The sequence below is a fragment of the Rhinopithecus bieti genome, unplaced genomic scaffold (assembly GCF_001698545.2).
Source record: "Rhinopithecus bieti isolate Rb0 unplaced genomic scaffold, ASM169854v2 scaffold_6380, whole genome shotgun sequence".
Classification (NCBI taxonomy): Eukaryota; Metazoa; Chordata; class Mammalia; order Primates; family Cercopithecidae; genus Rhinopithecus; species Rhinopithecus bieti.
The window spans coordinates 3,105,979-3,119,817 of record NW_016806642.1 but is presented as its reverse complement, the minus strand read 5'-3'; the positions used below and the strand labels follow the sequence as shown (position 1 = coordinate 3,119,817).

Below are 13,839 nucleotides of genomic sequence, written 5' to 3'. Positions count from 1 at the left end.
GCTTCTAGTGGGCAACAGAGTTTTCCTTGAAACCTGGAATCCTGACTGTCACTGCAGTGCTCTTTTCATTTGCCAAACCTGTTAAGTCTTCTGGGTTATAGGAAGAAGTCCCTGGAAGGTTTTGGAACAGAAAGACATTTATGAAGAACTTAAGGAATACCTGAAGATCAGAAAGCCTGAAGATAGAGACAGTAGCTAAAATAGTATTTTCAGGAATTAAATGTGAGGGTATAACTCTGAACCAGATTGATGGAGATGGGAATAAGGGGGAAGGGATTAATATGGACACATTTTAAAGGCTTCCTAAGCATGGCTGGACTGAGAACCACTACATTGCACAGCACTAGGGAGAAGGCCGGGTGGGTGGTGGTGTTCTCATTCTTATTTGTTAGCATGGGTTTGAGGGTTTTTACCTCTGTTAGTAGTATTAGGACATTCAGCCTAACCCTGCTGATTAATAAGCTGTGCCAACTGTAACTACTTTCTCAATAATCAGGTCTTTCCACACCCTTGAGGGTTTTGGTCCTTGTGAACTTTTAGGAACCAAGTACCCCCAAACCATTATTGCCATAGCATAGCTGAAGCACAGCCCTTCCCACACTCTGGCTGAGGACTACCCTTCAAATTTCGGCCCCTTGTGTCACCCTTGGTCCAAAGCAAGCCATACTTATCACACAAAGCAGGTCTCCAGTGGTAAGATAGTTGTATCTAATGATCGTTCTCAAATTCATACCCATGTGTACAGAGTTGATCCTGTTACTGATTGCAAGTACTACCTTGTCACCAACAAAAATTCAAGACAGGGCACATTTGCCACTGGAGTTTCACCAAAGGGAGTTGAAAGTGGTGCAGTCTAGCTCAGACTCAGTCCTGAATAATGAATTTCAGACATCAGGGAGCTGAAATCGATGAAATCAATTAGCCATCTCCGGAGAAGACTGGCAGGGGCAGGTTGGAAAACTGAGTGTCCATTTAATGCACTCCATTTTATTTCTAGATAGTGAATACCTTCAAACTACTAAAGAAAATCCAAGAGAAGGAACTGAAGAAAATAATGTTTGGCAGGAATGGATACAACATACAGAAAGCATCCCCCCACCCCAACACATACACACACACACACACACACACACACACACACACACACACACATATACACAGAGTCATCTTAACAGCTGAAATTGTAGAATTCATGGAACTCAGATATTTCTTTCTGGGATACTTGACTTCGGATCCAGGGTGCCACTCCCTGCCTTGAATGCAGCATTTAAGCAATAATTATGTCCTAGGAGTGGTTTTCATGAGACATCTGGTTAGTGTGGTTTATTGTAGGAAAAGGAACTCCCACATAGAACTATACTTCTCATAAGTCAAGATTTCTTTTATCTTTTGGCTCTGCTCTGCATAAAAGCAGTCCATTGTCTGCCTGTGCTTTACCACCCAAAGGGTGGAAATCTCAAAGTTCCTGTTGAGGTGGTTTCCTTGCACCTTCATGAAATATCCCATTGAGGGATGCTTGATTGGACCTGTATTTCTTGGCTGCAAATTAAAACCTACACTTCCTTTGTCCCAGGAGTTAATTTTGAAAATATGGCTTTCATTTAGAGTTGTTAATTCAGATAAGCATTCTTAAAGCATTTGCTGACTTTAAACAGACTGCTGTAGTAATCAGGTGGATGAGTGAGTGTGCCCACCGTTCAGCAGTCTGATAGCCAGGGGATGGAGCTGGGAGCAAAGAGGTGTCATTTATCAATCAACTCTGTCATCAACATCATGAATATCACGTGTGGCTATCAGGCAACCATGTAACTTCTTTGTATTAACATTCTTCCAAAGCATAATTTAATCAACATGTATGTAATCTTCAGGAAAGGATTAATAACCACTTACTTTTTTTAGGTGTATATCTATCCAAACTGTCTTTTATTGCTGTATGTACTTTGGCATGTGAATTAAATTAGCTGAGGATCATGAAATTTTGAGCATTCAGAGCTGGAATGAACCTAGCCAAATTTCCTCAGATTAAGTGAAGCAATATATGTAAAACTCCTCACACAGGACCTGGTATGTTGTAAATCACCAGTAAATGTTAGTTGCTGCCTGCTCTCCTCAAGTGAGGAGGAAACTAAGAGGTTCTATGAATTGCCCAAGGGCTATACAGTGGGAAGGTGCCAGAGCCAGGATTAGGATTCCTGTCTTCTTAGTCACAGTCCAGTTCTCTCTCCACTGTGCTATTCAGGGCTGGAAAGTATGAACTGCCATGGCCATATTGTCTTCCCTATTTATATCACTGTCTTCAGCAATCAGCCACATAACTTCTTATGATTCTTTCATAAGTTAGGGACTTTGGAGACTGAGCAACCAATACCACTTTCCTCTGGCACTCCTTACAATTTTCTGTCTGGCATTCTCAACTTACAGAACATTGAAAATGTACTGAGCATCTTGTTTGCACCAGGTCTCACTAATAATTGACAAACCCAAATAAACATGGTCCCTGCCTTTCCAAAGCTCCCACACAGAGATGCTTATCTGAATTGACAACTCTAAATAAAAGCCATATTTTCAAAACTAATTCTGAGACAAAAGAATTTACATAATATGTGTAATTTCCAAGAAGTCATTGAGAGAATTGGGCACTGTGATTAGACATGCTGTAAAGAAAGTAGAGATTTCCAAAATTTAGGGTCTCCTAGTTCAGTGTCTTCTTTCACAAAAGTCTTCTTTGGAACTCAGGAAAAGGTGCAAGATAAAATTATTAAAGTGTATTATTAATCCAGTACATATGTGTTGAGTACCTACATCATACCAAATATTATGCCAGATCCCTGTGTTACAGTTGTGCACAATGTTCAATCATTGCTTAAATTTCTCCCAGATGAGTTGAAGAGAAAGACAGGAAAATGGGAAATGCGATACAGAATGAGCAATGCAATGGTTCAGTAAGCACAGAAACTACAGAACACAGGTGAGGGCCACTCACAGAGGGAAGGCTCCTCTGAGGAGGTGATGCCTGAGCAGAGCCTTAGGATATATGAAAGAGCTAGCCATTTAAAGAAAAGAAAAGTGTTCAACTGAGCAAAATGTGTGCAAAGGCACAGCAACAAAAGAGAGTGCTGTGTTCGAGGAACAGCAAGTGGCATATAGAACCAAGATTGTATGTGAAAAAGAAACCATATAAAATATTCATATAGAGTATTTGGTTCTCAAATCACTTTCACATCAATGGGTTATTCAATCTACATTCTATTAACATTTTGGAGTTCCTACTATTTGCCAGGCAAATTGGTGGGACCTGAAGAGTATGTAAGCAAAGATATCAGAACTGAATCCTGCCATCAACAGGTCACAGATTACTAGTGGAGATAATATGTGCCAATATGGACTGTAACATGAAGAAATGACCCTAAAGATACAAATAAAGCACCAGGAGAGATTAGAGAGACCACTCTTGGCTAAGAGGATGGCATCCTTTGGAGAAGGATTGATGGGTAACTTAATCTTTGATGGGTAGTTTGGTGTGAAGACAGCTTCCTTGACAGGGGAATGAATGGTCTGAATAATGACAGGAAAGGGGCAGCACATATTCAAGGAAAAAGAGGTGATCAAGTTTGGCCTTGGCAAGTGTGAGTCAGCTCTGTCCCTCATTCATTCATTCTTCTATTCAATAAGTATTTACTGAATGCTTGTCATATGAAGGACCATCCTGGGTGCCAGGGATCAAGCAGTAAACAAGTTGTTCCCTGCTCACATAATGTTTACATTTAATCTAAGGAACTATGTACTGAACACTAACTAGACAAAGCCTATCTAAGCTATAATTTTATAGTGCTACCAAAGAGAAGCACAGGATACATGAGAGCACACAGCCAGTCAGTGGTCTGAGATGAAATGTCAGGCAATGAGGAATTATGAGAGATAAGCTGGAAAAAGGATGTTGGGGCTAGAGAGCAAGGACTTTGAATGCCAGACTAAGGATTTTGGAATTTAATCTCTTAAATTTCCTGAAAAGCAGCCCTCAGTATCAGTGCAGGTGTTATCAGCATACAGTATAGTGGAAAGAGCATGCATTTTGGATTCAGAAAGACTTAGCTTTGAATCCTGGCTGTACCAATTATAAATCATGTGTCAGTATGTTTCTTAACCTCTCTGAGCTTCAGTTTTCTTATCCTTAAAATGGGGTGATAATACTCCCAGTGGAAGCTAAGAAGTACCTAGCACAGCCTAGCAGAGAAAAATAATCATTAGATGATAATTTCCCTTCTCTTGTCACATGTGAAAATTTCATACCACTGAGAGTTTAAAACTACCCTGCCTAGGATCACCCAGCTAGTAAATTAATGGTAGATGTGGACCCTGTCTATAGACTATGACTACTAGGTGTGGGTACCTACAAGCTAGATTGTCTCTAAAGGACCAGAGATTAATTTAGAGCAGCAGAAAAACCTAGGGAAATAATTTTGTGGTCACACCAGTAGGAAGACTCTTCTTTAGCAACAACAATGCAGGCTGTTCTTTGTCATTTAGAATTTGACTTCGTTCTCAAACTTGCCTGTGCATGAGAATGCAAAGAAAAGTGAAAAATACAGATTCTCAGGCCTCATCTCAGATATACTGAAATCGACTCTTCGGGGTTGGGAAAAGAAATTTAACAGCTCCCCTAATGAGTCTGATGCTTATCCATATTTGAGAACCATTGTACTACAGTCTCACTCTCTTGCTCATAGGAAATGTCCTGTTACTCCTGGAGCAGAGAATCCTTAATACCAGTATTTCTGAAAATGTGGTCCTCAGACCAGCAGCATCAGCACCACTTGGGAACTTTTTATAAGGGCCAACTTTTAAGCCCATCTCAGGCCTACTGAATCAGCAACTCTGGGGGTAGGGCCCAGTAGTATGTCTGAATAAGCCCTTCAGGTGATTCTGATGCACCCTAATGTTTGAGAGCCCTGCTCAATAGTACTCCTGAGAAGTTCTCCAGCAATGCAGTGGGAAACAGGAGAGTCTGGTAGAAGTTCTGCAGAACATGAGAAGACTGGTAAGAGCAGTGAAATTGAAAGATTTGGGGCAGAGAAAGGAAAAGAACCAAGAAAAAAGGAGGAGCCCCAGTACTATGGGAACATGGGTTTGCTTGTTTCATTTAACCCCTGACATCAGCAGGCTTATGATGACATAGAATGACGTCCCAGTTCCTCCATGTAAATTCTGTTCCCTAAGTAAAGCAAGTTGGATGACTGTTCCCAGTGGTTGTGTGATCCTGGCAAGTGACTTCACCTCTCTAGGTGTCAGTCTCCTGAGGTACAAAAATTAGGGACCTGAAGCGATTGATCGCTAAGGGTTCCTCTGGCTGTAACTTTTTACAGCACTGCCCAAAGGAATTGAGATTCACTCTGACATTTCGAGTGATGCCTGAGCGAGCAACTCCTTTTCTGAGGGCTTCTTGGAACAGCAAAACCTAAAACAGGGAGCTGGTTGGGGATCCGGAGTAAACAACTTCCTTCCTGGAGAGTCAGAGCATCCTGAGGCCTTGCAGAGGGAAATTCCAGGCCATCTGGATGTGAGAGAATTGCAGTCCATCTGGATGTGAGAGAATTACAGTCATCTACCCGGGTTACAGGAGCCTGCCTTCCGGAGATAGCATTATGTCACTACATAGTTCATTATGACCTGGAAAAGTCCTCAGTAACCATGAGGGCGGGGTGTCAGGGGTGGAATGGGGAGTTTTGATACGCAGACTCAGTCCTTCTCTTCTCTGTCTGTCTCCACAGGAGGTCTCCAGCTGCTAGTCAGCCTCCTGTCTCCAGAGTCAACCCGCAAGGTAGGCCATGTCATAAGGTCTATATCGATGTTTCAAGATAGAATAATAAACGTGCCTCTTATTCAGAACTGGTTTTTAGAACAATAGCATTGTTTGCATATTGTGGCTCTCAAAAGTATGCCTCTTGGTGACTTTTTCTAAGGGACACTGGAGCATTACTTCACTGTATTAAAACCACATTAAAAGCAGTACTAAATAATTTGCCCATTGTATTTGCAGGCTTTCAGAACATGATAAATGTGGGGTAATGCTGCTCCTTCCCCAAAGAGGAGCAGGAGGCAGAGTTGTATTGACAGTGCAGCTTGACCTCAGCTTGATGGCCCCAGTAAACTACAGGAGAGCTAACCTCAAAGACCTAAGGTGCCCCATGCTGGCCTGAGGGCCCCTGCGGATATGTTAGTGGTTTCCCTCTTAATGTCAACTATAGATCCCACTTGAATCTACATCCTTTCCAGGTGTGAAACCAAAGGCTCTTTCCAGGTCACGAATCATTTCTCTTGGAGGGCATCCAACTTTGTTCCTCAATGGTGTTTTTTTTTTTTTTTTTTTTAAGGACTTAACCTCTCATCTTTCAGAACAGTGCATCCACTTTTCTTGGTGTGTTGAGAGCTGCAGAGAGGAAAGGTCACCTTGAAGGAACACCATGGAGTTGTGTTGAACTGAAATTCTTCTTCGCATAAAATGCAACCAGTTCTGTGACGTTTGTTAAAGTCCAAATAATGTTTTCTCCTAAATCTGTTCCCTACTATTGTAGCAGTAGGTTTCAGAAAAACCACAGGAGAAACAATTAAGATGAACTCACACTGAGATCACGTGACGCCTGACACCTAACAATGCCTCACACGCTTTTCTATTTCCAGCAGCGCTTCATACTTAAAATCTTTCTTACTTGGTTGTTGTGTTTTCTTTCTGGTATCCCGATCATAAGTATAACGGAAGAATTGCAAAAGCTCAGCTTCTAAAAGAAGGGAGCAAAAGCAGCAGATTCTATTGGCTCATTGGCTTCTGAAGTATTTGTGGTGCATGCTTTTAAAAATATTTTTATAAGAGAAAGATTGAGAACCAGAAAAAAAAGTGAAAGAAAGATATTAAGTAAAGGTGAGTTTACTCTAGAGCCCTGTGACATGAAATACAAAGAAGTAAACAGCACTCTATGAACTTCAAAAACCTGGCGGGCTACATGTACTATTTCCTTTAGAACTGTTATTGAAAGAGACAAAATAGGATGTTTTAACATATAACTCGTGTTACATACTTGGAGATCAAAGGAGGTGGTTTTGAAACTCCAATCATTTCATCATATTGGCCTACCAGTGAGGCAATGTTGCTCACATTTCTGTTAGACAAATTTCTGTTAGCCAAATATTCAACATCAGTTTGAATATTTAGACTATGTTTTCTTTTTCTTGTAATAAATACTGACAAACATTAGGAGAATATGTAAAATTTATGGTTCTGTAAATTAGCTCATTAACCAAAGATGTGGTTGGAAAGATCATTTTGTGATTATTGGCACAGCAACTACAGCTTGACAACTAGGGCTTCTTTTGATGAAGTCTTCTCAAACAATGGAGCAAAGAAATGACAATACCACTCAGGCAATTTGTTTCCTTCTGTCTCTGTGGCAAACTATAAAAATCCTGGCTTTTCACTGGGAAGAGAATGTAGTGATACCAATTATTACGTAATTATGGGTTTCAAAATCTCCTTAACGTTTAGCCACGGTTAGGAAAGGAAGGAGGAGACACACATCCCGTGTTTTGTTCTTATTATCAGCTTAAATAAGTCAGGCAGATTTTTCCTGTTATTTTAATATTTATCAGCATATGACAAAGAGGTGTGTTTAAATAGAAACTTTAAAGCGGAATGAAAATAAGCGGCGCAGAGCAAACAGAGTTGAGAACTGGAGTGCTGCTTCAAAAAGTAAGATCACGTTTTTATTTGTCAGTACTGAAGTTGAATTCATTTATTTCAATTGAAATCTAAGATAAAAGGTACAAGAAATCTACAATAATTTAAACAGATTTAGCAACAACCCAGTTTACCCAGAAAGCCTGACTTAGATAACTCTATTCTTGTATAGGAACAATTCAGAAAGAGAGAGAGAAAGAGAGAGAAATACCAAATCTTAAAATGCCTTATTTTTTTGAACATATAAAGAAGAAAAAATGCAATTTATTTTAAAAGCTAATTGTCAGAAACCATGGTAAATTGGTACATTTACTTTTATAAATTGATTATTAACAGAAATATTAAATAGATAAATCAAAGGAAAACTCTCTGTCTGAAATACCCTTCTTCGGCCAGTGTGGTGGCTCATGCCTGTAATCTGAACACTTTGGGAGGCCAAGGTGGGCGGATCACAAGGTCAGGAGCTCAAGACCAGCCTGACCAATATGGTGAAACCCCATCTTTACTAAAACTACAAAAATTGCCGGGCATGGTGGCACGTGCCTGTAGTCCCAGCTACTCTGGAGGCTGAGACAGGAGAATCTCTTGAACTTGGAGGCAGAGGTTGCAGTGAGCTGAGATCATGCCACTGCACCCCACCCCAGGTGACAGAGCAAGACTCCGTCTCAAAAAACACACACAAACACACCAGAAATACCCTTCTTCTCACTATCCAGCCAAGGTTCTTATCAGCTCTCATGGCTCAATGCAAATGTCCTTTGCAAAGACATCTTATTTTTTCTTAAGTTGGCATAATTGCTCCTTATTTAAATTAAGGAGCAATTAAAGTTGCTATGACAACAATTTAATTCTCTGATATACTTTAATTCAAGGCTTCTTGTATGTCTCTCCCATTGGAGATAAAGCTCTTGAAGACAGGGACTATGGCTTATCTATCTTTTTATCACTCGTGGTGCTTTTGTGTAATTATTTTCACATAGTAAGAACACAGTAAGTGTTGAATTGCCCAGGAGAAATACTAAAATTTAGGGACTTGATGTGAAGAAAAATACATATAAAATAAAATTTTAATAATAAGCCAATATTTTTATCTCTATTGCTGTGAAAAGTATTCAAATTGTGTTTTTTCTCTATGAAAAATTAGTTATTGCACTGAAGTTAATAGAGGTTTGAGGCACACTCTATAACTGCTTATATATGTTAGTGTGTTCATACAGGTTTTGAACAAAAAGAGTGAAATCTAAGAAGCTGGCATTTAGCACTTTGAATAAGAAAGCCAGAGTAGAGCAATGGAGAATTTTAAGCCCAGAAGGAACAACGAGGAAGTCATATGCTCCCAGTCTGAGGAGAAAGACACAGTAAATCCTCCTGGGGGTGTCGAAAATGCCAATGTTATAGTTTAATGAGCATCTGAATTTGTTTCACATTTTGCCTTTCACAAGCATAAATTCCAGGCTCTCCCTACATGGTGCTCAAGGATTGAAACAGAAAGGAAAAAATAGAAGAAGAAAGAAAACTCCAAAACAAGGGGGGAACTCGAATTCTGTCACCTGTACATATTCACAACAGAAAATTGAAGTAATTCTCAGGATTTCGGGTCCCAAAACGATTTGCAACAGGAAAATGGGGTGCATGCATACACACATGTGTGTGATAATTGTCCCCCTTTTTCCACGCCATCCTATCCTTTGCTCTTCAATAGTAATCATACATATGTCATGACAGTCAGAATTTACTGAAAAGATAAATTATCAAGTGTCAGCTGTCTTTACAGAATGATTTTTTTTGCTTTATAGAGGGACTGGAGGAGTATCCTTTTAATCACTAGCACATCTGAGTCATATAAATGTGTCTTAATGTAAAATAATATGTATCATGTATACAATATTTTAGCAGCCAACTTGATACATAAGGTGGGGTGCTCTCTACTAAATTTCTTTTTCTAAAATGTATCAGTAAATTTACTGAGCAGGAACATTACCACTGGAAACAGATCAGATGTTATGAAAAACAACACAGTAGTCTATGGGTCACTGGAAATGACAGCGAACCATAGCAACAAAATGACTAGGGAATCACTCTGAGGACTTCAAGCCAGATTGCTGCAGATACTAATGATATCAAAGCCTGGATATCCACAGCCTTGATTTGTGGTGGTTTTCAACACTAGCCAAATAGAATGCATTTCAAGAAAAGACCGTGTTCGGAGAAATCTGATGAGACAGTATAGAGCTTTCCAGTAAAGCCTGAAATAGGTTGGCCTATGTGAGAAACAGGCTTAATTAAGGTTTTTCCAGTGCTTACGGAATGCATTTCTTTTAATATGTGTCTAGGCCATTCTGGGGAGGAATTGGCTTTTTACCAGTTGATAAAACAGAAGAAATATGTTTCTTTGGAACATATGGGTTATGTTATGGGTTATGTTATGGGTTATAACCCATATGGGAACATATGGGTTATAAAGTTATGGGTTCTGCCCATAACTTTACTTGATTATGACTATCCTTCCAGAGGTTCATGTGAGTGTACCAGATGCAGGGTCTCTTCAAGTAGTGGACAAGAGGGTCAGTGAGTTATCTTCAATTTTAAGGAATTCAGAAAGTCATGACATTGATTCCATTCTCATTTTTTGCCAGAGCTTTCAGGACCTGTGATGAGGCAGGGTCTATGTGTGCATGGGTAACGGACTCTCTGAGAACCACAGCAATAGCCTAAGAGTGGTGCTGCATCAGATGACTGGAAATGAGGCCCAGCATAAGCAGAACCTTTGCTTGGTTTCTACATTAAGCAAGAACTGTCAGGCAGGATTGCAACACTTATGGACAAATAGGAATAAAATCAATCTTGTGACCAAAAGCTGTGACCAGTCATGATAAAGGAAGGATTGGAGGGAATTATAAGAAAAAAGAAAAAGGAAAGAAAAGAAAGGAAAGGAAAAAGAAAAAGTCAGAAATATCAAATGATGTTTTCTTCCTTATTCTGAATTATGAGTGCTGAATTATTGCAATAATTGCCTTAATCACTCACCTTCAGTGTTTAGACAGCCTGCATAGAAAATGATAGCACAAATGCATCAGAAAAGCCCCAGTTATTTTGAGAATAATTTCCAAATGGTTGTTTTGTAATAATTGTTTTTGTCTAAAATAGCCTCTTGTGAAAGTTTACCCCAGAGCATCAACATTGAGCTGCTTATATTGATTTGCAGTTATTTCATACGTATCTAAAATTAAGTATTGGTAGTCATAAAAACGTTAATACCTCAGCTAAAGTGCAAACGTTAAAATGTTTCCCTTAAGCAGGTATTGTCAAATATAGCATCCTGCTTATTATGGTTATTTCACTAGTTCAAAATTAATTTGCAAATTTAGCACAAATATTTCTTCTCTTTGAATGAAACTGATGAGACCTGCATCTAAGTTCTCACTAGCTGCCTGAACAGTGGAGTCCGTTCCGTGTTGACTCCACTTCACGTTTTTGTGCTGCTGAGAAACACCATCCACCCACCCTCCCCTTGAAAGTTGGAATCATGCATGTTAGTAAGTATTTCAGTTATGCTATTGACGTCAATGGAGTCATTAAATAGATTGCTGGCCCTCCCAGAGGCAAATCGCTGCCAGGGACCTAGATACAGACACGTTTTTTACAAAGACAACCATCAGGTTTTGCTATAGCAGTAAGCCAGAGAAAGGAAAAAGTTTATACTGTAGCAGACCTATCTCCAAACACAGTTTCTTTCTTTCTTTTGCATTTTAATTCCGGCCTTTCTTTCTCTTTGGTTACAGTAGGCTCAAGCAGATACCCAGATATTGTTGCCTGAATGTTTTGTGTGCAAAAGCATCTCCTGTAATTGAGACCGTGAAGGGAAGTACCCCACTTTCAAAAATGAGTCTCACCTTTTGCTCTACACAGCCCATCTTGATGTTAACTTGGTTGCATAAATTATCTAGGCAAATCACTATTGTCTGCCAGTAAGGTTGTGTTTGATATATAGTTCCTTGAATAAACAGTCTCCTCCAAACACACACACTTTTGTCCTTTCTGCCATCTCTGCGTGGCATGTAGCTGCATCCCCTCATCTATGAATCAACCTTTATGCAGCTAGCACTGTGCTGTGGCATTGGGGATCTGCAGCAAAGGGTGGAGGAGGAGGCTGGGAAGAAAGCTTCACTTCTCTTAGCTCAGCTGCCTCATCCGCAGCGCTCCCACAGGAGGCTGTCCACGTGCCTGTGTCCTCCCAAACCCTAGCTGCTGCCTGCCTGCAGCCTGCCTGGCCATGCAGCTCCCAGGCGTGGCAGGCAGAACCCTTTAGGAAACATCTGCCTCTTTCTGGGCATTTTTGACAGCTCTATTTACCTGCACAGCCCCAGGAGTCAGAGCCAGAGATTTGCCTCACACATCTATCTGAACTCTTCCACCTCCAGGATTGAAGTTAGGGAGACAACTGGAGCAGACAAATTTCTTCAAATCTGATTGTCAGAAACTATCCCCTTGGTTTTAGAACCTATTTCCCCCCTCAGTCCTGTTCCTTCACTCCCTGGACACCCCCAACCCCCATTACTTATCGATAAGTTTGTATATAAATGCCAGACATCTGACTACCTCTGGTAACCCCTTTTGGTTCATCTGGAGACCCAAATTCACTCCCCTACACAACTGTCCTTTTTCCTGTTTTCCTGACTTTGAGTAGCATCTTCATCATCCACCCTTTTATCTCCCTCTTCACCTACCACAGTCAATTCCTTTAGTCTTTTTCTCTAATCTTTCTTTTTCCTTTTCTCCTCTACTTCCTTTGCCTTTGTTTATTGTTCCATCATTCTGTACTTAAAGTATTATGGTGGTCCTCTAACTTGTTATTATTGTCCTCATTCTTTCCCCACTCTAAACCAGCTTCCATTCTGGTATCAGAATTCTTCTTTGTTGGGGGTCGGGGGGGCGGGGGATGGAGTCTCACTCTGTTGCCAGGCCGGAGTGCAACAGCACTATCTTGGCTCACTGCAACCTCAGCCTCCCTGCAACCTCAGCCTCCTGGGTTCAAGCGATTTTCCTGCCTCAGTCTCCCATGTAGCTGGGACTACAGGCACCCGCCACCATGCCCAGCTAATTTTTTGTATTTTTAGTACAGACAGGGTTTCGCCATGTTGGCCAAGATGGTCTCAATCTCTTGACCTTGTGATCTGCCCACCTCAACCTCTCAAAGTAGAACTATTCTTATAAACCCCAGTTATGGTTATATTATTTTCTTTTTTAGCTACACTTTGCCTTCAAGATAAGACCTAAACGTCTCGCCAGGCATGCAAAAGCCTTTAGAATTTTGCTCTCCCTCTTTGTCATCATCTCCCACTTTACGCTGCCACCCCCACGCACAACTGATGGCTGAAGTGCACTGAGTATACGTCCCTGAAATACACCAGGATCTTCTTGCTTTCCTGCTTTCATATATGCTGCTTCTTCTACCTGGTTGCCTTTTCCCCAAAATATCATTTACATATTCGACTCAGGGATTTTTTCTCACATTGTCACTGTGAACAAATTCTATATATCATCTGATTCTTGGATTCAGGATTAAAATAAATATATAGTCTCAATTCAGGGCCTGGCCCCTGATATATACTATAAGCATAGGAAACACTACTTCCTTTTACCCATTTCCATCTGGAAAGTGCCTTTTAATCCTTCATCTTCTTAATATACCTCCTGCAATTAACCCAAAATTACTGTTATTATCTCAAAATCTCTGTTATTATACTTATACTGTATTGTAATTATTTCATTTTTTCCCATTCTAAACTAAAAGCATCCCAAGTTCAAATACTAATAATCTTTTTCTATATCCTCAATTTATAGCATAAAGCCTGGGACATAGTAAATGCTCAATAAATATTTATGAAATGAACAAATAAGGATGAATAATGCCCATGCCTGAACCAAATAAGATTAGAAAGGAACTGAGCTCATGTTCAGCTTTGTTCAGACTTTCTGAAATATCTGCTAGCTCTCAGGACATGTGCATAGTGCTCACATCCCTTGCTAATCTTGACAACATGTGACTTTCAAGGCACTTGAAGTGAACTCTTTGTTATCCATTACTTCAGGAAGAAGTGGCAGTGTTA

General features: G+C 40.2%; 1 protein-coding gene across 1 annotated transcript in view; it reads left to right on the top strand.

The window, feature by feature from the left end:
* Window positions 1–13,839, top strand: part of PDE4B (phosphodiesterase 4B) — a 592,970-nt gene that overhangs the window by 475,049 nt on the left and 104,082 nt on the right. Inside the window, exon 8 of the mRNA XM_017877178.1 lies at window positions 5,769–5,818. Within this exon, the coding sequence (XP_017732667.1) occupies window positions 5,769–5,818 (50 nt within the window). The remainder of the gene's footprint in view (window positions 1–5,768; window positions 5,819–13,839) is intronic.